General features: G+C 47.8%; 3 protein-coding genes and 1 long non-coding RNA gene across 12 annotated transcripts in view; 2 read left to right on the top strand and 2 right to left on the bottom strand.

The window, feature by feature from the left end:
• The window catches only part of CACNA1H (calcium voltage-gated channel subunit alpha1 H), a 191,087-nt gene extending 182,414 nt beyond the window's left edge, over positions 1-8,673 (top strand). The window contains exons 33-36 of the mRNA XM_015876890.2: positions 1,040-1,186; positions 4,087-4,270; positions 6,665-6,840; positions 7,383-8,673. Coding sequence (XP_015732376.1) covers positions 1,040-1,186; positions 4,087-4,270; positions 6,665-6,840; positions 7,383-8,489 — 1,614 coding nt within the window. The 3' untranslated portion in view covers positions 8,490-8,673. The remainder of the gene's footprint in view (positions 1-1,039; positions 1,187-4,086; positions 4,271-6,664; positions 6,841-7,382) is intronic.
• On the bottom strand, positions 3,513-6,784 carry LOC107320720. Its single transcript, XR_001558359.2, has 3 exons — positions 6,675-6,784; positions 6,267-6,499; positions 3,513-6,165 (listed from the first exon to the last, which is right to left on the bottom strand). It is a non-coding gene; the product is annotated as an uncharacterized LOC107320720 (long non-coding RNA).
• A 173-nt stretch (positions 8,674-8,846) lies between the features above and the next one.
• Positions 8,847-21,966, top strand: B9D1 (B9 domain containing 1). 5 transcript variants are annotated; one of them, XM_015876758.2, is made up of 8 exons: positions 8,853-10,880; positions 10,974-11,042; positions 11,772-11,883; positions 11,951-12,047; positions 12,440-12,502; positions 12,801-12,868; positions 13,030-13,164; positions 20,603-21,966. In XM_015876758.2, the coding sequence occupies exons 1-8, from the start codon at positions 10,794-10,796 to the stop codon at positions 20,866-20,868; spliced, it is 897 nt and encodes a 298-aa protein (XP_015732244.1). In that variant the 5' UTR covers positions 8,853-10,793; the 3' UTR covers positions 20,869-21,966. The 5 variants fall into 5 exon arrangements, with proteins under 5 accessions (XP_015732243.1, XP_015732244.1, XP_032303569.1 ...); XM_032447678.1 differs by lacking the exon at positions 20,603-21,966 and adding an exon at positions 17,730-20,130 and having other exon boundaries at positions 8,860-10,880; XM_032447679.1 differs by lacking the exon at positions 20,603-21,966 and adding an exon at positions 15,253-17,726 and having other exon boundaries at positions 8,863-10,880.
• EPN2 (epsin 2) overlaps positions 21,519-25,854 on the bottom strand; it is a 39,630-nt gene continuing 35,294 nt past the window's right edge. For all 5 annotated transcript variants that reach the window (XM_015876751.2, XM_015876754.2, XM_015876753.2 and 2 more), the window contains one exon: positions 21,519-25,838. In XM_015876751.2, coding sequence (XP_015732237.1) covers positions 25,501-25,838 — 338 coding nt within the window. In that variant the 3' untranslated portion in view covers positions 21,519-25,500. The remainder of the gene's footprint in view (positions 25,839-25,854) is intronic.

Below are 25,854 nucleotides of genomic sequence, written 5' to 3'. Positions count from 1 at the left end.
GGCAGCATGGGAGGAAGGCAGCTTGCCTTATGGCAGAGGTGGAGTCTGCACCCCACACTTGGAGTCATCTCAGGAGGCAACTTGTGACATTCTTCAGGGCTAACACCATCGTGGATGTTCTTCTAGGGGAGAGCTGAAAGTCAAAGGTCTTGATCTTTTAGTTTAAAAGCACGTCGTGCCCCACGTCCCTGTCCTGTTCCCCCAGGCAGAGCAGCACTCCTTGTTGTTTCAGCTCAAGCAGCAGCACCAGGGAGCGATCTCATGAAGTCCTGGTGCTCTGGCCCTGACACGTGTGAGAGGGATGGCGTAAATTCCTTTCACAAAGTCACTGAAATCCTGCTCAGGTTCTTTTTAGTGCCATTCTGGGATTTCCAGAGAAGCCTCAAGCACATTGAAGCTCTTGCTGTGCCTAAGCATGGCCAGCTTGGACCTTGGGTGCCATCATATCCCCACCAAGAAGCTGAAGCTTTGGGGCTAATGTCCCAGATGCTGCCTGCCCTGATTTGTCCAGTTATGTGGAAAAATGAGGCAATCAGAATAAAGGAGGGGCTGAGAGATGATTGTCTCATCCCATGTCAGCAGCATATGATTAAGAGTGAAAACAGAATTGCTTTGTCACCATGATGGCAAATAAATCTACTGCAAAATCAATGGGGGATGTGAGATTAAATTACATTAAATTAGATTTTTGTAAAATCCATCAGACTCTATTAAGTCGAGTAAGAAGGAATTCAGTTACATAGCAATGGGGAATTCGCTATGTAAATGTAGTTGCTAATAGAGATTCCTGCAGGAAAACACACAACCAACACCCGTGTTGCCTTTCTCAGCAGGGAAAGCAGCGCACATCTCTTCACGCAGGGTCGGTATGGGGTGTCATGAGGCACTCTGCCATGTCCTGCCACTCATTCAGCCCACGTTTCCTTTTCTCTTCCTTCCTGCTCTGAGCAAGTAGGGCAGAACACCATGGGGCAGACGTGTTGGAGCACTGGGACGGCCTTGCTCTGCTACTGATGCTTTTTATCTCCCTAATTTGAAGGAGGAGCTGAGCTGTGAGAACGTGTCTGTATCCATCCCAGACACACTGGAGGGGGCTGAGACTCCCATGATGGAAATCTCGTCCTTCTGCTCTGTTTCCCACCATATCCTGACACCTTCCCACCATCCCTGGGGCCGCAAGGCTGAGGTGAATGGCTCCGTGCTGTTGTTCTGCATTGTGGCATTGTGCTTTGGTGCTGTGCAGCTGGCAGGGCTGTCCGAGTCGTCCTCCACCTGTAGCTTGGCAGCCGCAATGCTCGTCCCATCCTCAGTCCTTCTTAGTGCTGCCTTTGCGTGTGCAGGAGAGCTGGGTAGAGAGATGGGGGTCAGCCTCTCATCCCAGTAACTAGTGATAGGATGAGAAGCAGTGGCCTTACACTGTGCCAGGGAAGGCTTAGCTTGGATATTAGCAACAATTTCTTCTCTATAGAGTGGTGGTGATGCAGTGGCACAGCTGCCCAGTGAGTGGTGGGTCACTGTCCCTGGAGATGCTCTAAAACCATGGAGATGTGGCACTGAGGGATGTGGTCACTGAGCATGGTGGGATGGGTGGGGGTCTGGGAGGTCTTTTCCAACCTCAGTGGTTCTATGATTGTATGTGCTGTGTGATGTGATGTGTCAGCTGTCTGCCTTCAAGCAATGCATTGAGAGCTGGAAGCTGGCAGAGCCTTTTCTTGCTTTGTGAAGAGAACATGGACCAGTTTGGTTGTCTCACTGTACCTGTAAGACCTTGCTGGATGTCCAAGGAGAGCTGAGCCAGGCATGGTGAGGGCTGAGTTTTGAGGTGTGTGCTGACAGCAGGCGGCTTCCTGCACTCTTTGCTTTCAGGCTTCTTCCTTCAATGCTGGAGTTGAGTTTGGCTTGGCAGTGGTGAGCAGACCATGTTAGGAGCCTCAGAGCAGGGTGGTCTGTACCATCAGCCCCAGACAGCCAGAGGTGCCTCATTAGATACTGGGAAGCAGAGGAACAGCTGCCCCACTTCTGCCTCTATCATCCCATGTGCAAAACAGCACAGCATGCCGTGCTGCTGCATGTCATCTGCCCGGTCACTGCTGAGCAGCAAGACAGAGCAGGCTGTTAAACATCTCTCTGTCTCTTCCCTCACTCATCCTGCTTCCTGAATACCCTAAATCAATGGGCTGCAGTCATTCAGCACAAATGGGCCTGGAAGGGGAGATGCGGTGTAGCACTCTGCCATGGAGCTGTGCATGCAGCAGTGGGGAGCACATCCACTGCCATCAGAGAACTTGCAGTGGTCATCCAGAATTAATTTGCTTCAAGCTTGGCTCATTTTCCTCTTTCATATGGGTGTCAAAGCACCGCCTGGTGGCAAGCATCTCACAGCATCCCCAGGCAACTTCTGGGTTCACAATAAGCTCTTGAAGACCACCAAGCAGGTTATCCATGGTCAGGACAGGCAGAGAGTGATATGAAGGAATAATCCTCAATGAAGTGCCATTCATGGAGCCACCTGAAAGCTCCAGCAGCCTTCCAGTCCCCAGACAAAGGAGGTGGGAGCAGTACACACTGACTAAAAATGCTTAATGCCAAGCTGCATCCCCAAGAGCCTCCTGGGTCCATTTATTACCTTTCAGCTGGTCTGAGGGGGGTCCCACAGCGAGTGGGCTCCTACCTTGCACCTCCCCATCATGTGCTGGGGTTCTCCCTCACTGCTTCATGGGCTGGGAAGGAGCTACGCTCATTGCTGTGGATGCAGCTCCAAAGCACAGCAGGCATTTCCCAGCACAGAGGAGGAGCGGTGGAGGTGGGGTGGCTCCAGACCTTCCCAGCTGTCAAGAGCAGCTCGCCAGGTGTGAGCCAACAAACTCTCTGCACACGTTTAATAGTTACAGGACTTCTGATGGTGGCTCGGAGCCATTTGGAGTTTACCCAAATCCCTCAATTGGGTCTCAATAGCCAAAAACTTAAAAACTGCAATTGTTTATGTCAGAGGGGATGCCTGTCCATTTGTCCCAGCCAGAGAAGACAGATATGTGAGATCCCTTAAGGTGAACTGGGATTTCATAGCGAAGTGCCCCATTCCTTCTGCTGGAGTAAGACAACAGGATGAGGCCTTTTCTTCTCCATGCAGCACTGGGATCTTGATGGCCGCCATTCAGCCTCAGTGTTGTGATGCTGGAGCTCATTAGCTGGGAGCTCATTAGCTATGATGGCCAAGGGCCAGCTGGCACAGCCACCGCACCGTGCTCTAACAGAGCCCAGAGGGATGCTCTGGCTGCCCACCACCTGTAATAGCCACTGCTGGACCCCCGGCTCCTCAGCCAACTTCAAGAGGGCAAAAGCATGGAGTAATTCGTCTCGGAATGCATCTCTTTTGGGATCTGAGGACAGAAATTCGTGAGGAATGTATGGAAAATAAAACAGATTTAACCAGATCTTTGGTGAACTCCAGATTATCCAGTGGGGGAATCTCAGGCACAGGTTCTGCTTGCACAAAGGGAAAACAGCCCAGAGGAGCAAAGCAAAATACATTTAATTTAAGACATGCAGCTGGGAAAATGTTTTCCATCAGTCACCGGGAGACTGACATTAAAGGAAACCCAGAGGGATTCACTGTTCTTTAGATAACGGGGTGCATTGTGAGGGGGATGTGTTGAGCAGCCCTGCTTGAGGTCAAACACAGAAATCCCTTTTCTTCCCTGGATCCAGCTCTGCACCCACATGTGTGGTGCCATGAGATGCCCTGCAGCTGTATCCCCTGGGGTCAGCAGTGCCCAGATGGCACTGGGGAAAGGCTGCAGGGTTTGTAGTGGTGTTACTGTGGGTGTACATTTCCATGTCTGCCTCTGTCTGTGTGTGTTTGAGGAGGTCATGTATGAATTTCCAGAAGCACGTGGAACCTGTCTCGCTCTGGTGCCTTGTTTCTTTCCAGCCACGGTCTGAACTCTGCACTGAGCTGTGCTGCCGTTGCAGTCAGAGCTGCAGGCTCTCTGTGAGATGCCAAGAGGAGCACGAGGTTTTAAAGCAAAAAGAAGCCATAAACCCACCCAGATGCTGACTGACCCCTCTCTCTCTCTTGCTTTGCAGGGAGGCACGGGCAGCCTGCAGCCTCAGGACTCGCAGAACCTGCTGACAGTCCGCAAGATCTCCGTTTCACGCATGCACTCCTTGCCCAACGACAGCTATATGTTCCGGCCCGTGATGCCAGCCAAAGCTCCCTATCCCCTCCACGAGGTGGAGATGGAGACTTATCCCTGCAAGTCACAGCGAGGTACCATCCGTGTGGCTCCAGCCAAAGCTACAGGGCACACACCTGGTGGTTGGATGGGGAAGATGCTCCCAGAGCTGCGTATGGGTTGGATGTTGCTTTGGTTGTCCTGACACCACTGCAGGACTGCAGCTTTGTTTTTTAGTCACGTCTCTGTGTTTTTTAAGGGTGGGCGTCTGGGGAGAAAGCGGGGCTGCCAAGCAATGGGAGAGGCGTGGAGGACAGGCTGCTAGCTGAGGAAAAGGATATTAAGTGCATATTTCATCTCAAGTGATCAGCCCTGACATCAGGGATACGAATCAATGAAACCAGCAGGAATGAAAGCCAGTGTCGGCGGTGCTTCCTGAAGGGCTCCTTACAGCTCTTGTTTCAGTCTCAGATTGACTCCTTTTATCACGGTACATTGAGTTCATAGGTGGAGGAGTTTCTTTGGGAGCATAAAGATTAGAAAGCACCCTCCGGTGCCTCCTTACAGTGAATCTTGTGCAGACACCCTGCAGCCAGGGAATCGCGTGCTACGCAGAGCCTGGGAGCTTACAATTACCAAACTGCATCCAAACACATCTCCCCATTCAGTCTCCTTTGCTGGTCAGTTGGTTTGAAGGGGAAATCAATAAGAAAGAAACTTCGTGCCTCCCTAGTAGCACATGTGCTGCTTGAGCGGCTCCCATGCACTCACCAGCCTGGTTTCCTTTGGTGCAACACTTGGAAATGCAGCTGCTGCTTGGACAGAAGAGCAGTGGGTTTGCAGACCCTGACAGGACTAGCACGGTCTGCTCTGATTTCCTTGGCTGATGTAACTCTATTTGCTTGAGCAGTCTGGATACCACTTAATGTTCTCTGCTCAGTATTTATTATTGTTATTTCACCCGTAATTTCTTCTCTGAGCAAAGAAAACAGGGTTGAGTTTCATGGCTGGACGGCTGGGGATGCTTTTCATCTATGTGGTGGGTGTAAATCGGGATTTATGCCAGTATAGGACGACTGTGATGTTGGCAGGGGTGGGTAGAGCTGACTCTTCATCCTTCCCCAGTTTCTCTCCAGGAACGTTCAAGCAATGGCTATGATGGGTGCTTATTTTCTCTCTGTCTGAAGTCACAGTCCTGCAAGGTTCAGGAATTGTAAAGCTGAGCACACACAGAGATTCCCATTAATGTTTATTCTTTCCTGGGCTTTTCACTGTTACTTAAGGATGTCTGCTCTTCTGCCCATATCTTAGTGCCAACACCCTGAACGTGCTGTGAGATGAGATGAGCAGGTCTTGTGTTGTTGTGGTCATCCAAGCAGTTTGCTGATATACTGGAAGAACAGGAGGAAAGGGTGCAAATCCAGAAGTGTTTGGATTCCTTTGATGCTCCCAGCGGTGCCACTTAGAGGGTTTTTTTTTCTGGTTTTCTATATAAGAGCTGGGTGGAAAGTTTCCAACAGAAGGAAATTCCAACGAAGGACGGGGAAGAAAGCTCAGGGTTTTGGTTTTATGACTGTGTTTGTGAAAGGTTTTACGACAACGTTTTTCTGCATCATAAAAAAGCATTTTGTGAAGCCCAGGTTGGCGTGTGAATAGCACAACTCAAGGCTGAAACTCTGCCCATAGGAGAGCACAGAAACAAAAGAGGGAGAAGTGGGGTGAGCTGGGGGAGGGGGAAGCTCTGCTGCTTCCGTGCTGGTCTGGGGAAAAGCTCCATAAGAAAAGTGATTAAACAACAGCTTTTCTTTCTTCCCAACAACAAATCTCTTTCTGAAATGCATTTGCAAACTGTCTGGATGGCTTTTGCTGTTGGTTCAAGTTCCCTGACCTCTGGGTGAGATCTCTTGAAGTGACGGATAGCCGTGTTTTTAACATGGAGCAGCAGTGTAGGAACAGACGCTGGGTTTCAAGCTAATGAGAGCTGTAAATCCTGCAGCCAGAAATATAGAAAATAAAAAACCAAAGACCTTTCAAACAAAGCAGAGCCGCAGTAAAGCAGCACTACGAAGGGGTTTGGTAAGGAGGGTTTACCTTTAGGTGCAGCCAGGGGGCTCGGAGCATTCAGGAGGAGAGCAATCCCTGCCTGGTATTGAGCTCAGGGTGCAGCCCCTGTGCCAGTAATGGGAGCCAGCCAAGGTCTGCCTCGAGTCAGGCAGTGGTGAGTGCATGAGTGGTAAGAAATGGGAGTTCTGTCCTGTGCATGTCAGTGTTGTCCCCTCCTGGGATAACCAGGGCAGGGTGTTGTAAGAGAAGGTTTCTGTAACCTGAAACAGAAAACAGAAGCTATGAGTATCAAGTTTATAATGGGCAATATCCTGGAGGAGGCAGAGCCACATGTAACGCAGAGCCACATGTAACGCAGATGCTTCAGCATTTACACTAGAGCCTACAGGTGCTGCAGCAGTGACTGTCCCCTCTCTGTTTCCCAGGGTCCATCACCTCCATCCGCTCGCAGCCTGTGGGGACGTGCTCCTTGAAGGTCCCCCCAGAGTCCCTCCACGTGGCCATGCGTTCCCCCGGCCGCGAGGGCTGGCACCGCTGGAAGGTCCTTCCCCCACACGTCGTCCCTCGGTCTCCTGCTCTCAGCAAGCTGCTTTGCCGACAGGTAAGAGGCCAAGAGCCTGCAGAGGTAAACCCCTGTAGTCACCTTGCTGCTTAGAGCAGAATGTTTCTGGTTCTGTTGCCATGAAATCACAGAACCATAGAACAGTTGGGTTGGAATGGACCCTAACACCCTTCTAGCTCCATCTCCTGCTGTGGGCTGGTTGCACAATGTCCTCTTGTACAGCCATGGTTTGATGGCAGCTGTCACAGCAGCACAGTGAGGGATGCATACACCCACCAACTTCTCTGCCACGTGCAGTGCCACCCAGCCGACCCACAGGTTCTTCTCATCTCCATCTCTCTTCTCCACTTCCAGTGCAGGTTCAGTATCAGGTATTAGAAACTGCTTCTTCTCTGAAAGAGTGGTGATGCTTCGGCACAGGCTGCCCAGGGAGGTGGTACATTCACCGTCCCTGGAGGTGTTCAAGACTCATAGTGATGTGGCACTGAGGGTTGTGATTTTCTGTCACTGTGGCAATGGGTTGGGGTTGAACTTGGTGATCCTAGAGATCTTTTCCAACCTTCTTGATTCTCTGATTCCAGGAGGCCGTTCGGAAGGACTCGGTGGATGGACACACTCTAGACCCCAAGGACAACCTGCAAGCAGAGCATGGAGAGATGCCACCATCACCAAAGCACCCTCAGCACACCCTCACCCCCAGCCCTCTCCACCCTGCAGCCTCCTCCCTGCCAGCCTCCCCTCCACGCTCCCCACCAACCTCCCCACACCGGCACCCATCACTGACTCAGAAACACCCCTGCAGCCAGCGCGGGGTCCCCAGTCCCACCGAGAGCCCCCCAACCCCCCAGGGCTGCCTCCTGGAGCCCTCCGACTTGGCTGACGAGGAGGTTCGCCACATTAACAGCTCAGCCAAAGACTGGGGGGAGCACTCGGAGGCTGGGAGCTGCTCCACATCACCATTCGTCTCGCCGGCCACATCGCCGGTGCCCCTGAAGAATTGCAGCACAAGCAGCCTGGTGGCAGGCAGCGGCAAGGAGAGGGACTTGAAGAAGTTTTACAGCATTGATACAAAGGGCTTCCTCACCAAGCCCAGCTGGGCGGATGACCAAAGGCGACACTCCATCGAGATCTGCCCCTCCGTCCGCGATGGGGACTGTGGCTTCGAGGAGCGCACCGAGGAAAAGCCGCGCTCCCCTGCCCACATCCAACCGGAGTCCGAGTACATCCATGGAGCCAGGAGGAAGAAGAAGATGAGCCCGCCCTGTATTTCTATAGATCCTCCCATGGAGGATGATGGCGGGGCGGCCTCACGCACCAAACCCTCTGAGAACAGCATGCTGCGCCGCAGGACCCCATCCTGCGAGTTCCCAGCATATCGAGAGCCCCTGGAGCCAGCGGAGGCGCAGCCAGGGGAGCCGGGCTGCAAAGCAGAGCGCCGTGCACAGCACTTGGCCATCCCCGGCTTCTCCTTCGAGCAGTCGGATGGCGGCTCCCTGAGCAGCCTCTCGGATCTGCTGGACAGTGGGCGATCCACACCGGACTGCGAACTGAGAAAGCCGGAGCCTTTAAAAACTCAACGGAGCAACAGTGAGAAAAGCAAAGAGCTGCTCAGCGTGGCCAAGAGCCCCGTCCGGATGCAGGACTTGGTGACTGTTGCGACAGAAGAAGACATCGACGAGCCCGTATAGCTGTCTGGGAGGGGGGTGCGGGGGGTCTCAAGGGCTTGACACCGACATGGGGTTGGACACCGAAGGGGCTGCGCGGCCGCGTGGCCACACTCTGGTTTTTCCCTTTCAAGCAGTCCCTTCTTCTTAAGCGCTGTGGAGGTTTGCAAAAAAACAAAAACAAAAACAAAAAACATTAAAAAAAAAAGAAAAAAGAAGAAAAATATTATTATTATTAATTATTATTATTATTATTTAAGAAGAAACCAAACAAACGGATGAAACGGTGCCGGGTTTCAGGGTGGGGGTTCAGAGGGGGCAAAGTGGATGTGGTCGGGGGGGGGGTGGCTCTCAGTCCTCTGCGCCCTCGGTCACATTGATCCGGGTGGAGGCGGATGGGGGCTGAGGGTTCTCTTTGTCGTTGGGGTGGGGGGTAAGGGGGCTCTTTTTGTTGTTGTTGTTTTGTTGTTGTTGTTTTGTTTTTAAAGATGCTCAACTTTTTACAAGGCACTTTTAGAGACGTCACACGCCGTGGGAGCGCCCTGGGGAATGGGAGCTGTACGTTGTCTGTATATCAGCAATTATATACATAGAAACGATGTACTTGTGAGATACAAAACGAGGAGAAAAGAGAAAAAAAAAATAGAAAAAAAAAGAAAAAAAAAAAAAACAAGAAAAAATACTCACAAAAAACTTCTTCTTCTTCTTCATAATGCACATATTTTTATAGAGAAACAATACTGGTTTTTTGCATTACGTGTGACTCCGCGACCGGGTGGTGTTTCTTTGGGTTTTATGTGGAACTGATTCTTACAGCCCTTCATTGTCCAAATGTTTCTGCTCTTCCTTTGCTCTCCTTTCCCCCCTATACCGCCACCATCAGCCCACAGCTCCTCCTTCCGCCGCCCCTTTCATTTTCCCTTTGTACTTTAGAGGTTGTGTCCTAACCAACAGCAAGGAACCAAATCACTACTGAATTGTAGCCAGTGCAATAATAAGTTATTCATTCTTCTCGTCTGTACAATGATCCTTTCGCTCGTTTTCTTTTTCTTCCTCCTTTTTTAACAGAAATTCAGGTTAAACGCTGCAATAATCTGAAGTACCGCGCACAAACGAGGTGTCCCACATTGCACAAACAAACAACAAACAGAGGCGAAACAATAAAAGGGAAAAATTTCAATCTGAAGAGATTCACAGAATAAATAGTGAATTATTTAAGACATGTATTTTGTTGCCTGCAGTTTGAAGTAGGTTGTTGGTGCAGTACGTCGAGGTGCAAAGAGCTGTTGGTGGCGGTCCATGTGAGCAGGCTGGGATCTGTTCTCCTCCTGGCTGTGAGGTCGCAATGGTGGCCATAACCCCTTCCATTCTTAGAGTGGTAATCAGCTCCAGTGAGGCTGGGAAAGGCCCCTCGGATCCCCAACCCAACCCCATCCCACTGTGACACCAAACCACGTCCCCCTGTTGTTCTGAACACCCCCAGGGTGGTGAACCCATCCCTGGGCAGCACTGCCAGCATCAGCGCTATCTCAGAGGAGGAATTATTCCTAATATCCAACCTGAACCCACACCCACATAGACGTTCCTCCACCACATTCCAGAGCCTTTTAAGTTCAAGTGAACACCGTTTTAATATATTTTAATATACATTTATTTAGTTTTGGGGGTTGATTTTCCATTCGTAGCCTCTATTCCCTGCTCCTTCCCCACTCCTCAGCCAGACCCTCTGCTCGGATCAGCTTCACCACAGAGCACTGACACCATGAGCATCATCAGCCCCAGCACTGCAACACCAGCAGCAAAAAGACACATTGGGGAGGGGAAAAACTATCAACCAACCAACAGAAAGAACTAAAGCAACCGTTCTCCTTTGGTTCGTTCCATGCCGCCTCATATTTATGCATCCACGTATATCTTCTGTTGTTTATGCATTCATTACTCGAAAGGAAATGTATCTTGTTTCACATGTATTAAACTGTATAAACTGGAAGCCTGGCTTGACTTTGTGAGCATCCCCAGGGACCTGCCTGCTCTGTGCAATCAGCAGCCAGGGGGGGATTATTGCAGTTATTCCTTCCCGTTGGTTTAATGAGGGATTCTGGAAAAGCACCATTAATTACCCAACATAACGAGGGGTGGGCGCCTCAGAGACCCCCGACCCGAAGCTTTTCTCCCCCCTGACAGCCCTGTCTCGATCTCCTTGCATTGCAGCATCACCTAGCGGCCATTTCCCGTGCTCTTTAGAAAGAGCCGCCCGAATTTGAGGGGGGGGGGTCTCCGAGGCCCCTCCCCGCATAGTTTGTCCCTTCCGCCGCTCCGTCCGTCCTCATGGCAACGGCCACCGGCAAGATGGCGGCCGCCAGCAGCCCCAGCGTCTTCATGGTGGCCGTCAACGGGCAGATCGAGAGCGGGCAGGTGAGGCCTTGTTCGGTCCTCGGTCCCGTAACCCATCTCCGGTCTGTGCCGTGTGGGCCGGGCCCGGCCCCGTTAACAGCCTCTCCATTGCAGTTCCCTGGGTTCGACGACCTCTACTGCAAGTTCTGCTTCGTCTACGGCCAGGACTGGGTTCCCGCAGCGGTGAGACCTCGTTTTGTGCCCCCGGCAGCACCGGGCTCACACCGAGCTCACACCGGGCTCACACCGGGCTCACACCGAGCTCACACCGGCTCCACACTCGGGCTGACACGAGCTCAAACCGAGCTCCACACTGAGCTCACCACCTAGCTCCACCTGCTCACCACCGGGTCACCACCGAAGCTCACACCGGGAGTCACACTGAGCGTGCACCACCGCAGCTCACAACTGACTGCTCACACCGAGCTCACACCTTCTCACACCGGCTCAACAGCGAAGCTCACACCGGCTCACACCGGGCTCACACCGAGCTCGACACCGGCTCACACCGAGCTCACACCGAGCTCACACCGGGCTCACACCGAGCTCACACCGGCTCACACCGAGCTCACACCGAGCTCACACCGGGCTCACACCGAGCTCACACCGAGCTCACACCGGGCTCATCACGGGCTCACACCGAGCGCACACCGCTCACACGGCTCACACGGGCCTCACACACCGAGCTCACACCGGGCTCCACACCGGGCTCACACCAGCTCACACCCGGGCTCACAACCATCTCACACGAGCTCACACCGAGCTCACACCGGGCTCAACCGACTCACACCGGCTCACACGAGCTCACATCGGGTCACACCGATCTGCACAACGCTCACACCGAGCTCACACCGGGCTCACACCGGGCTCACACCGAGCTCACACCGGGCTCACGGCGCTGTGTCCCCGCAGGGCCTGGAGGAGGGAATCTCACAGATCGCATCAAGGAGCGACGTGGCACCCACCAGCTTCGTCTGGAACTTCCCCATCGATATCACCTTCAAGAGCACCAACCCGGCCGGCTGTGGGTGCTGGGGCGTGGGGGGCGGTTTGTGTGTGAGGGGCCTGACTCATAGCCGTGTCTTTTGCAGGGCCGCAGATCGTAGTGAGTGTCTACGGACCTGATTTCTTTGGCAGTGATGTGGTCAGAGGTTATGGAGCCGTTCACATCCCCTTCACACCGGGAAGGTGAGGTGACAACCCTGAAATACGGGTTAGTTTCCAAGGTACCGAATAATTCCAGAGGCAAAAGCAGCCCTGGATCTGCTTATTGTGTCCTGTTTGTTTGCAGAAGGGACACAGCATTTCTAGCAGTCGTCCCATGTTATCCAGTAACTTTCGGCGATCCTTTAGGATTTTGGTACTCTTTAAAGCCAGAACTGCCCAAAGTCAGCCCACAAATGCAGTGGGTTTGCTCTCTCTCAAGAGCAATGTGTTTGCTCTACCCCCATTACTCTCAGCACTAAGCTTTCATCCTCTCCCCTGGAAACTGACTCAGTTATGCTCTTCTTTATGCAAGCAAACACTTCTCATAGAAGTATTTCTATGTTCAGTGCTCTGATGGGTCTGAATTGTTTCAGGCACAAAAGAACCATTGCAATGTTTGTTCCGGAGTCCACGTCCAAGCTGCAGAAGTTTACAAGGTAATAATTGAAGGCTGCTTAGTTTTAAAGATGTTCTTGCTGTTATTCACAAACGTCTGCCCAGCTGCTCACTGATGAGTCTGTGTAGATTCCTTCCATCACAACCAGTTTGGAGCTCCGTAAGTAAAGTCACATTTTCAGTTGTCTGAGTTTACTGAAGCGTTTACTTAAACTCAATGCCTGTCTCATTTGTTGGGTTTTCATCCTCTCAATTTAAAATGGTTGCTTTGAAAAACAAAGCCCAGCAGTACCTGAATTATTTTACTGGCTGTCTCCAATTGTTTCTTTTCTCTTCAAGTTGGTTCACGGGGAGACGTCCAGAATTTACTGACCCGAAAGTGGTGGCACGAGGAGAAGGAAGAGAAGGTAATTCTGCAGGAGCTCCTGCTGTAACCTTCGCATGACAACAGGCCACAGCTTGGCCATCTGCTTCTCCTCTTAGAAAAGCAGTCCTGCCCTGTTACTGAATTCAACAATGAGTCAAAATTTGCTCTGAACCAATGTTATTCACGTCTTCTTTCTCCTAGTAACGAGGGTCAGATCTCAAGGCTTTGTCACCATTTCCTTCAACATCGTGACTAAAGATATGAAGAAGCTGGGCTATGATGTGAGCCCAAGCGACATGCAGAACCCCTCTCTGGTGCCAGATACAGAAAGGATTCGTAAGTATTGAGCTCAGAACTGAGATGGTCAAAGGTACACGCAGAAATTAAGCACCAGGGATTGCTGGGGTTTCTCCTTCACATGGACAATGAGTATCTGACTCAACTGAGAACATTTTACCTGAGACCTTCATTCTAAAGACTTTGGAGTAATTACCTGGAATATGATTCTTTCAGAAGGATACAGGTTGAAAACTCATATTAATTAATGCTGTCAGATCTGTTTTTTATGCATAATATCAGACTATCAAAAAAGAAGACCTGCAAGGTATTTTTGTAACAGCCTTTTTTACACTCTTTTTATACTTCGGGAATAGGAAGGTTTGTGGTTGTGCTAATTTTCCTTTGTTTAAAACGTCAGTGCAATCCCAGTTCTTTTTATTAATAATGTTGTGGTAGAAGTGGGAAATTATTGAAGTTATTTAATCTTCCAAAACAGGAGGCAGGATGGAAATGTTCCAGTGAGACACACAGGCCTTTCTCTGTGCCACACACTTCTCTCTGCATCTTCATAATCCCACCTAGTGCTCAGTTTGTGCATCTAAATGAAATAGTTTGTGCACTGCAGAAAGAAACCCTTCATGGTTTTCATGGAGCAACCTGGGCTTTTGTACTTAAGAACAAGGTGATGCCTCTCATTTCCAGCTTCTATTTCTTCATCAAGTTGCAGGAGGGGGGGAAAAGGGACAGCAGCTTATTTTAGAAGTGTTAGAGAGATTGTGCTGTTAAATTCATGCCTGCTGATAATCATTCAGATCACACACTGTTGTGACAGTATGGATTCAATGAAGAGAGAACAAGAGTGTGAGGAAGCTGTTTACACAGATAATGTTCACATTTGTTGTAACTAGGTTTTCCCACTGCATAACCAATAGTGGGCATAATTGACTCAGCCATGAGAATATGCTATTGAAGTTAGTTTATTTATTTGATATGAATGAGGATCTGTTTCTGTAGGTAATTCTGTAGTGCCAATATCAGTAAAGTGTTATAATGGATGTATCTCGTGTCTTGTTAGTAACGCCTGAATGCGAGTTGATGTAAAAGCGCACCACGGCTGTGATAGTTCAAGCAGGGACAGACCCAATGTGACTAGTGTGTAGTGCAATACCCCTGAGTGACTGGAGGGTGAACCAGGATCTTACCCTTCCTCAGATCCTCATATTTAAGGTTGTTAGCAGAGGAGTTAGCGTATCTTACTAGAGATGCCGCCTACCTGAGCCTTTCGATGAGTTGATATAGCATGTGGTTTTTTCTAGTGTTTCGCATCCTTTGCTGCTGTATTGGTTTGTTTTTGTTTGCTGTAGTCAAAGCTTTGCTGCTTGGATGTTTTTGCTGTACTTTCTTCATTCTATGATCTGCTTATTCGGTTTCTGAACTCAAGCATTGTTGGTGAACAGGCAGATGCATGTTTAGGATGGATTACCTAAGAACAGTGGCGCATTGGGTGGTCACTGGAGCCACTAATAGAGCAAAAAGAGGAAATACAAGGGGAAACTCCAGGTCCGGGTCCATGCCTCAGTGCTCATGGATATTGGGAATGGGCCTCAAAGGGACAATGGTGACATTATTAAGTCCCGTTCAAAAATGTGACTTTCTGAATAAACTGGAATAAAATTTTTTGACTTAGGGAAGAGCAGTAGCAGCATCTGCTATAGCATGATCACTGCTACTATTAATGCAGATCAATCCTCTGAGAAGAATAGAGAAGAGAAATAGCTCTTTAAAGGCTGTACTAGGCAAGTGGAGAATAAAATTATGTCTTTGACGGAGCAAACTGCTTCACTTTCAAGTAGAACTTCCCCTCTGAAATTAAGGCCCATCATGCATTTGAGAGTCCAGACCTGGTTAAGATTTCAGCAGGAATGAGGGACCTCATACTACAACAAGCCCCTCCCAACCAGTAAGGCTTACGTCTCTGAGGGCAGAATAGGCCGGACTGGTTGACAAAGCAAGTGGGCTAATGCAGGCCTATCCAGAACCAAAACTGAACCAGATGTATACAATCAAGGCGCTCACCAAGTTGATGGATGTCTACAGGATGCCTCAAGTCAGTTAGTGTGACTAAGAGACTCATTTTATTGGCAGAATGGTACAACGCTGGGCAGAAGACAGCAATGCTGAATGGCGATTCCACCTGCACTGTAATCTGATGGGGCTTCTTAAGGCTGTGCTGAAGACAGACTCTCAGTCCCTGCAGGGATGGATAAAAAGACTCTATGAAACCCTGCAGGACCTGAATGAAAGGCCTAGAGATGGCAGAGCCAGTGCCCTGAAGATAATACAGATGACATGGGTCTCCTTGCTTAGGATCCAAATTACAGGGATGTAAGACCCCTAATTGGCAATGAAAACGATCTGCTCCCTGCCCCTGAAAATCTAGAACCTGGTACCCATAGAACAGAATGGCCTTGGAAGGTACAAGTAGGACCTGCTTGCTCCTGAGGTAGATTATTGAAGACTGGGGGGTCAGTAGTCCCCCTGGTAATAGGTACATGACCACAGCAGCTGCAGGCTAACACTGGTTTTCATCACTAAGGGGACCTTAATCATGTCCCTGTGGCAAATCAAGGACAGCCCCCCTCCTCCTCCCTTCAGTCTCTGATATAGTTCTGCAGCCTCAGATATTACATGCCCCAATGTAAGCCAAAGTGTTGACCCAGGACAGGAACATCACTTTTATCTTGCCATGGAGGGCAGACCTCCCCCTTGGTACTTCTGATACATCTGTGCTATTCTTCATGAGTCTCCCCAAGTTCACAGGATCGCTGGGAGGAGCAATGTGACATCAAGATGCTCCACTGTCACTGTAAGATCAGTGTGATACCTGATAGTGGGCTGTTATGGGTTTGATGGAATCTAAGCCAAACCTGGTCTGAACAACTGTGTGCCTCCAGAACCATCGAGTACTGGGCCATAAAAGAACATGAACTTCAATCAAGAACCCATCAACAATCGAGTTATATTTTGTCAGACTATACTGTGACAGGCAAATTGTATGAAGTATCACAGTGTACCAAAGACTGCTGTTATTGCTGTACTTCCCATCGCATTATAGTGTGTGACAGAAGCTCTGAAGCCATTCTCAGATGCCTTCAGTGTGAGGACACAAGGCTGGTCCTCAGTCTGAACAGCTTCTCTTTTGACACCTCAGCACAGCCTTGCACTGAATCCTCCTATGAGCTACTGTTAGTGCTTTTCTTTGGGCTGAACAAACCCTGCTGTCTAAATGTATGTGTTTCTCTCTGTCTGCTGCCAAGGGGTTTTGTTTGTGCCAGCACGGCTGTTTCTAAGTCCTGAATCATCCAAGGTATCAATTGTACCTATAAGAACAGCATAAGCGTATATAATGTGATAAAATGACTGATTGCTTAGTCATCTTCATATTTATGTGTGGACATGTAACATTGTGTTTATTGAATGCACATATCAGGAGATAACTGTGAGAAGGGCTCACACTGACATCACCCTGCAAGTGAACCAGCAGCACCTCGAAACTGTAGGGATAAAGAGACGCAGTGTGAAGCTCCAAAGCCTCCAAGTAAATCAGCCAGTCCGATGTGGTTGTTTCACACCGTGCAGCATCACCAAATAAATATAATTTCTAAAATGAGAACATGAGCAGTGGGATCTTACTGCGTATTTTGTAATATGGAGAAATGCTTCTCCAAAGGCGATTATGGATCTTTTTCATCTCTTTGCTTTTATGCTGGCGTGTTGTTGTTGGTTTTATGCTTCCAGTAAGGGGATCTACCAGTTGTTTTGGCAACTGTTGTAATCTCTCAGTTGAGTCACGTTGGAATCAATATTAGTAAGTATTTCCTGCTGGCTCAGAAGAGATGTGAGGAATTTTGTTTCCTTTTAAAGTATTCTGGAAGCGGTTATCAACAGTAGCAGGATAAATAGCTGCATGTGAAAGACCTGGAACCCACATTAACAGCTACCACTGCTTAAATCTCTCCTCTCCCTTGAGCACAGTGAGCCGCCCCCATTCCAATCGGAGCACAGCTCTGATTCTACACATGAAATAATAGTTAAAACCAGATGAAATCCAAACTGCGTGCCCAGAGGGATACAGTGAATTTACCTGCATCTGAAGCACTGTTTGATATGTGAAGTGCTTACCACACTGAGCCTGATCAAAAGCATCTTCAGAAAGATGGTTAAAAACTAAATAGATGGAGCCACAGTGAAAAGCATTGCTTAGAGTAAACCCAAGCAATAATTATGGCTAATGCTGCACAGCTCCAAGCTGCTCCCACACCTCTATGTGTTATTAAGGCATTTTGTCTGCTCTCTTGTTTTTTCCCTTTCCTTCTTTTGATTCATTAGCATTCTGAGCGTGTTTAAGAACCTCAAACATCTCCTGAAAGGTCTTAGAACATGTTTAGTGCATGGACACTTTGCTGTAGGAACTCTTCAGTCTGACACAGTCTGCTCCTTATGCAATGGCACGTGCTGGGGGGGATGTTTTCAATAACAGCTTCCCGAGTTCAATACCATCTGTTTCTTCAGAAAGACGACTGTGGATCTATCTAATAAACATGTTCTTCTCCCTGAGACAGGCTTGTTTGCTGCTGCCTTTATGATTTTTCTGGACAACCGTCTCAGTTTAACAGCTCTAGTACTCAGAGACATGGCAGAGGGTTTGCAGCTGTTTCACGCTGGAGAGATTCTCTCACGATGAAAGAACAGACGTGATGCTGTGGCTGACGTTAATAAGGAAGGGATTTATCATCTGTAAGCGTTCACTGCAGTTGCTGTTAATATATGAAAGGGTAAAGAATCCATGCTTTGAGAACAGCCGAAACCCAGGGAAAAAAAAGAAGAAAAAGTTGTTCTAGTGGAGACCTGAAGTAATTTCCTTTCCTCCATGCTCCAGGCAGCTGTTCCCACCCTACTCATTTACTACTTAATCGTTCTCCCTTCTCTAACCCTGGACTGGAGTTCCCAGCCGCTTCTAACACAGATGGTGGTACAAAGCTGTCAGCTGGCGCTGCAGCCTCTGCTTTGTTCCGCTTAAATCTCTCCCAGACAGTGAAATTGGCCATTAACCTCTTAATTCCACATAAAGAGGTTTTTTTTCCTGCTTATTTGGAACTTGTGTCCAGCTACCCTGCAGGTGGTGGGGATAGGAGTGCCAGCGCAGCAGCTATTGGAATCTAACACAGCAAAGATGGTGCTGTGGGGGATTCTTAGTGAACATGCAGATCCCAATACAGCACCCACAGTGTTCCTGCCAGGCAGACAATACCAAAAACAACAGAGAGGATGGAGGTTCTTGCTGCTCCACACAGAGCAGGGGACAGATCAAACTTCACCTGGAAACAATGTCCCTATGGAAAGGGCTCAGAAGGGCCAGACCAACTGTCCTTGGTTGTGAGAGAGCTTTCCTGCCACTGCAGTGGAAGCAGCCCTGGAAGGAAGCAGCAAAGGATGCAGTCTGAACGCTGGACTTGAGATTATAAAACCTGGCAGGAAAAGAAACAGCAGCATCAGCTCCTGCCCTCTTGTGGCAGTTCCGAGGAGGATGTTAGAGCTCTCTCATAACAATTAGCTAATAGCTCTGTATGAAGAACAGCTGAGTCGTGCCCCCATGGAGAGCTGCTCCATGCTGTGGTGCCAGCTGCCTCAGTCCTCAGGTTGCTGAGGCTACTTTGCAGCAGCACTAATACAGCAGCTAGAAATTATCTCCATCTTGACAATGAGTGCCTTGAAGACAGATTGAAGCTGATGTTCTTCCCTGCAGCAGCGCTGGTTACAGAGCAGGAGCCTCCTGACATACAAAGCAGATTGAAAGAAAGTCGAGTTAAGCTCCAACTCAGCCCAGCCCTATCACTGGCAGCATTTCAGCCCAGCACAAAGCAGCTCCGGGATGGCCCACCTGGGCCAAGACTCCCTCCCTGCAGCCCCTTCCCATTTCCCCAGCAGCACTGGTAGATGGCACTGAGCAGCACAGCCTGTGCAGGATGGCTCCAGAGCATCCCCTGTACTCAAAGTCTGCAATGATAACTTTCCAATACACAACCATCTTTGGAGCACAGACATTAGAAAGCATCTTTTGGTCACTGAAGCCAAGGCCATGCTGCAATGGCACAGTGAGAACAGGAGACTGCCCCTACTGGATGCAAACATTTTGGTCCCTTGTCCTTCAGCAGGAAGATTAGCAGAAGCATCTAGCTGCAGAATGCTTCTATTTTTATACCTCTATTCAGGTCAAGATATTTAAGTACCCGAATTCACCTCAGAGAATATTGCTACATTTAGTGCTAGACTTGCTGGTGAAGGTATATACACCAGCACCCAACATAATACCAGCCAGTCCAAGGTCTCCCAGGTGATACATCATTACACCAAGTCAAAACTGCCTCCCTTCAGCCTGGCTACCCCTCTGACTTCCATTTGCCACCCATCCTTACAGAAAACCAGAGACACCATTGATTTCTGCAGGAGAAAACAAACTCCACCTCTACTACTGCTTTAATCTATTGCTGCATGCCATAGCCAGCAATTCTGCCTCTGAGAACTCCACCAGCAAACATGGTTCAATCATGAATGAAAGTTGCATCCCTTGGTTGCATTACACTGGTAGGCTGCCAGTCCCCTATTGATCACCATATGGCTGCCAATTAGCCACCCTAATAGGTAATAAGCAGGGAAGTTTAAGGCACCAAAGGGAATAGAAAGGGGGCATTTCTAATTGTTGAAGGCTTAAGTCTCCAACAATTAGAGGGTATAATCGATTGACACTAAGAGACAGGATTGCTACCATCATATATAACACTGGCTCTCAGTTATAAATAACCCTGAGCTCCAAAACCAACTGCTGTCTTTATAAAAATCAATGTTCGTATATTCACAATACAAAGAGGACATTACCTGGAAGTTAGACAGTAGCCATGTGTTTTAGAAAGCGGAGGTTTTCAGCATGAGGGTCTGTGTAAATCAAGTCTGGTTCTCAGAAAAGTGGACTGCAGGCAGTTGCAGAAGTCATGTCAAAACCAGCACACGAGCCGGCCACAAGCACTGCCCCACAGTTCACTGAAAATGAGCGGAAGAGCAAAGCTTGCACCACTCACAACCCAGGACAAACAAGAGGTAGCGGCAGTGCACACACTCAGCAGAAATACTTGGCACTGCTGACAGGGCAAATCTCTAGACAGTGCTTCATCCAGATAGCCCTTTTCCTCCTCAAAAGCAGGCAAATACCACCATGATTCACAGAAGAGGAAGCCTGGGGCAGGGAGGAGGCAGCCTGCCCAAGGTCAGAGGAAGCACAGGCACAGCCATAATCTCCCTCAGCAGCGTTATCAGCTCTGCCCTCCTCCAACAGCCCCTCTGGCTTGCAACAGGCTGCAGTACTCAGCTCTTTTTTAAGGGTTTTATAAAGTCACCACAGAAGTTTCCATTCTAAACCTTTCTGAAATCTTTCCTGTAGCAAGCAGATTTACTACATGCAATTTCAAGAGGCCAGAGAACAGCAGTGAAGCAGCACTGATCACTCAGAAGAGAACGGCCAGAGGAGCAGTAATATCACACAAGGCAGAGAGGAACTGCCCTGCACAGGAGCAGAACATGAGCCACAGAACATCCATCTGTAAAAATGAGTTACAAAAAACAAAAGGTATTTTGGCTGTCATCTGTGGCAACAGAAGTTTCTCTTCTCTTCCTTTCACGCCCCAAAACAGAAGCAAAATGAATTAAAGACCTGACCGGAGGCGAACTCGCTCTCCAGGGAAACTGGAGCATTACGGAAGCGGTGGGTTTGCAGAACACCCACATCAAGCCATGTGCCACAAATCCAAACCAAAATCATTCGCAGACCTGATGCTTCTTTCTACGCCTGCCTCACCAGCTTCCAGGTCTCTACATCACTGCAGCTTCAGCACTAGAAATTAAGTATTTGATTGCTGATGAGTCTGACTGACAGCAAAGTACAGCTACAGGAAAACTGGGGGGGGGGCTCTGGAGAGGCAGCTCTTGAAATAGCCTGATAATGAAGTACCTTCCATTTAAACCATCTCAAATTAGAAGCTGAAATCACCTCCCAGCTGGAGGCAAGCTCACTGCTGCCCAGCACAGGGCTGTCCCATGGAAGGCGCAGAGCCAAGGCTGCAGGAAGGCAAGGCTGAACCTTTTGTTTGGAGGCAAAACAGGAGGTGAGGGCTCCAGAAATCAGCTCTGTCACAGTTCGCCCAGCCCTTATTCCACGAGTGACTGGCTTCACAAGTAAGTTCTCCCCCAGCTTTCTGTCTCCACATAAATACTGGAACCTCTGCAGAGAAAGCAGCTTATGAGTCCTCCAAAAATGCTGTTTGAACGGTGATGTGGTTTAAAGAAGCAAATCAGTCACCTGCAACACGAGTCTTCATTTTTATTGAGTTAGTAAGGTCTCAACCGATTCTGAATTAAGTGGTCTGTAAGAAACCCTCCTTTCTCATAGCAAGAACACGCTTGCTCCAGGAAAGCCATAAATTCATCGAAGGAATCACATTGCCAATACACAAGAAGCATCACTCTCAATAACCACCAGCTTTCTCCTAAAGCCTCGGACTTTTAGCACAAACCTTCATCATCTCAACCAATCCATCAGCTTCCTTGCAAACTAAAATCAAGCACAGCAGCAACAGGTTCAGAACAGGATACAAACGCTACGCAGAGTCTGGAAAAAGCAACACGTCTGGAATAGAAGCAATACAATTTTAATTCTGACCAGTCACCTACAAACCCCCTCGTCTTTCCACTGTTCTGATGGCATTATTAAATATCACATTCGTGACATCGCTCGGGAAAAAAAAAAAATATGACACAAAGATACAGACATTATGATACAATAGTACAAATGATAAATTATTTATACAGTAAATAATGTCAATAGTCAGCACAAATTCATCAAAAGCAGCCGGCTCCCAGTATTATGAAAACGGTTTGGTAAATATTGTAACACTTGTAAAGGAAGTGAGTCTTGTGAGATTCTGCTGTGAAAAATAAACCATATATTTTCTCCACGATCTGTGCAATATTAATACATACAGTACACGTTAGAAACTGTAACAGCAAAAGGGAAGATGGAGAACAATAGTTGTCTTAGCTACGGGACTTGAAAAAGACTGTAAACACCACAACCCACCACGGTTTTCCTTCCCTGTCCTCTCGATGTAGGTTAGTTTCTATATAGTATAAAACTGAATAAATAACTGAGCTTATTTTGGGTTTACAATTACGCCAAGATTTTTGTTGTTGTTGTTTTTCTTTTTACAAAATAATTAACACTTTATCTTTGGTCAATTTGACCAGTAAGGCTATTCTGGGATGCTAACATTTAAAAATAATAATAATAATCAAAAGCACTTTTAATATCTGCAAGTGAGAAAAAGAAAGGGGAAAAGGGAAATGCATTTGGAGATACAGGCCAGAGCAGACACGATCATATGCACATAAATCCCCCATGCAGGAAGAGGTGGAGGCGGGGAGGGCGAAAGAGTATTTTGAGCTGTTAAATCATCAGGAAACGGATTCACCCTTCTGGACACAGCTGAAGCTTCAGCAAGGCAGGGGGGCAGAGCCACGGCTCCAGGCTGGGCTGGCAGCAGGGCAGAGCCCTCAGCCCAGCGGCACTACTGCTCCACGTTGCCCCACTGCAATACAAATCTCCACACAATGGGAAAGCGGTGCTGCTCTTACACAAGTGGTTTGGTGAAAGCAACAATCTGCCATTCAGCAGTTTCATTAAGCCAGGGCTCCCCACCAGACCAGCGTCACATCTGGATCGATTCACGGTGACAGATCATTACTGTGATCTACAGATGACTTTATAATTTTAAATACTATCAACCCCATCTGGTCTCAGAAAACAGTTACCTAGTGTTCAATGAGAGGCTGTGATTAGAACTGCTTGGCTGAATAGATAATGCCCCATCTAGCTGTCACAAATGCGTTCAAGTGACTGACTAAGGGAAAAACATCAAGAGACCTCAATTTCACTGTTGATAAGACTAAACTGGAAAAATAATGAGAGAAATCTTGCCACAGATCAATTGGAAAGCACTTCCCCCATCTGCAAGCATCACACCCTTCCTGGTCTAAACCTTTCAATAACTTCAGCAACAACAAAAAAAAAAGGTAAAGTACTTTTTCCTTATTCTGAAAGGCAACACGAATGTTGTTTGTTTTGTTTTTTAAGAAGACATACTGGGTGTGGACAGTCACTCTTTTTCCTCTTCTATGAAAACAAGAGCAGACGAATTACTCTGAATCCTACTTGCAAATTGATCAGTATCAAGATAGAACAATCTGCATAGGAACATCCACACGTTTAGCATTCCATCTACTAATAGAGCTACACTCACCTACACAGCTAAACTCTGTGATTGTACCCTAGATTTGATAGTCTTTCAGCCTCCCTGCCTACCACAAGACACAACCATCAGCCAGCCCTTCCCTCTGCAGCACGCAGCCCTAAGACTGTCCCACTCGGTATCACCAAGACACGATACTGGCAATCTCTTCCAGCTTTCTGTTTTGTTGGGTTGGTTTTTGTCCTCCTAATTAGGGAAAGGCCACCAAGATGCATCAGTTCATTCGGAGATGCCCTCAAGGCAGGAGCAAACACTGGGACTTCCACACGCTCTGCACGTGTTTGCGTTGCTTGCGAAAGCAGAGCTCAGAGAGCTGCCACTCCGAGCAGCCAGGTCTGCACCAGAGACACGGACTGAAACCTGAGCGTGGTTTAGTGCCGATGAGTCCAGACATGCAGGTTAAAACGTACAGTTCAGCTTACAGTGAGTAAGAGTAAATGGAACCAGTTATTAATACGGAGCGCACCTTTCATTAAGAAAAATTAGTCCATACAATTAATGAGCTGCGTTTGTACATCAGGACTTGAAACACCTTAAGGAGAAACAAAAAAACAACAGCCTCTCTCTGCTGATCTTCATGAAGGCTACACGTCTGTCCATCCTGGTCATCGGAAACCGGGAACAAACCAAGGGAAAGGAGACTTTAGTGTTTGTTCTTTTTAATGTAGTCTTAAATCACGTTATGTTCAAATTCAATTCATCTAAAAATAATTAGTCACGAGGATTTGTTTTGAACTGCATTATGAATACTTCATTTAAAAGTAAAATATTTTAGTGTTAATCTTCCCTTTTAAACTCTCTTTACAGAAACGAAGAGCTAAAACCATAAATAAGAGGGCATTAAAACCATAAAAATGACATTTGCCAATATCTTAATTTTTCAGCCAGACTTGATAAATCTATCAAAACCAGACAGTTAAATAAGAACCACATTATAAAAATTAGCAAAAAAAGGACTATCAGGTAACTCTGCAAACTCAAATATGAAACTGTACTAAACAAAATATGTGCAAAAGTATACAAGAGTAACTGCATATAGCAAGGTTAAGCCTGAATTAGTTTTAAAGCTTGCCACGGTGAAATTGAAGTCAAAGTTGTCCCACTGTATTTCTTATTATTTTTTTTTTTCTTTCAACTCACATTGTAAGTCAAATAAAAACAAAATACACATAACTTCCAAACGAAGCTGGTACTGGACAAGCACAGAGCAGGACACTCACTCAGCACGAGTGCAGCATGCCACTCACAGAGAGTTCCTCAGGAGTCCTTAGAGTAGTGTACAAATTCAACACTGCATACAACAGCACACGTTATACTTGACAACTTGCGAATGTTCTTGGGTTTGTTTTTTTTTGTCTGCTTTTTCCTTTAGAGACAAGCTTGCTTTCTCGGTCAGACCTCTGATACCAAAGCAGTGCGATTTTGCGTTGCAATGTTTAATGCATAAAAACCAGCCACCTGGGCCCTCCGAATCATTCTCTTCTAAGAGTAAGGACTATGGGTGAACCAACAGTCTAGAACTGTGTACAGTTATGTGCAAAACATTCACTAGCACTCTGAATCTCAGGTCTATCATATGGGCATAGGAAGTGACAGATGCAGGTAAATAGTAATTTCAGGATCCAGCACATCATCTGACATCTACAAAACAGCCAACGGAGTTTAAAATGGCAGGTTCTCCCTAGAAAGTGTATTGAAATGATTAACGAAGTAACAAAATGGGCAGAATCTAACTTTGGTGAAAAGTCTGAACATTTCACATAATGCTCAACAAGCCAAAGTAAGGTACCATCTGTAGCAAAGACTAGATTTAGATTAACTGGTAAGTAGAGACAACTCTTCAAAGATCGTAACTGTAAACTGCAAATCTACTTCCAAGTCTCTTACACACCATTCAGTCCACACAGGCCACGTTTGTTTCGCTGTAAAGACTTCAGCCTGGAAACACTATGAAAAGAAAGTTCCTTTAATTGGGTCTTTATAGGAGAAAAGGGTTAGTTGTATTTGTAGACTGGGATGCTGACGGCGGGATTCCTGTACTGTGAAGAGGTTGGGTCATTGATCCTGCAATGCTCACGTTCATCCCCTGGCCCATCCTTGTTATGGATGCCACAGTGCCCATAGCTGGTATCGGTGCCATTCCCACAGGCACTGGGGCCATGGAAGACAGAGGTATTGGCTCCATGCTTATTGGTGGCACAGCACTGAAAGAAGGACTGGTTCCCATCACAGGACTCGCTCTCATCTGATTTAGAGTGAGTGGCTGAGGCTGATTCACTTGGAAGGGGTTGATTGGAGTTGGTGCTGTAGCTGCACCTAGTTTTGAGAGAAG

Source organism: Coturnix japonica, chromosome 14, assembly GCF_001577835.2.
Source record: "Coturnix japonica isolate 7356 chromosome 14, Coturnix japonica 2.1, whole genome shotgun sequence".
In the NCBI taxonomy this organism is placed as follows: domain Eukaryota; kingdom Metazoa; phylum Chordata; class Aves; order Galliformes; family Phasianidae; genus Coturnix; species Coturnix japonica.
Note: the sequence above shows the minus strand (reverse complement) of the source record. Positions and strands in the feature narration are given on the sequence as shown.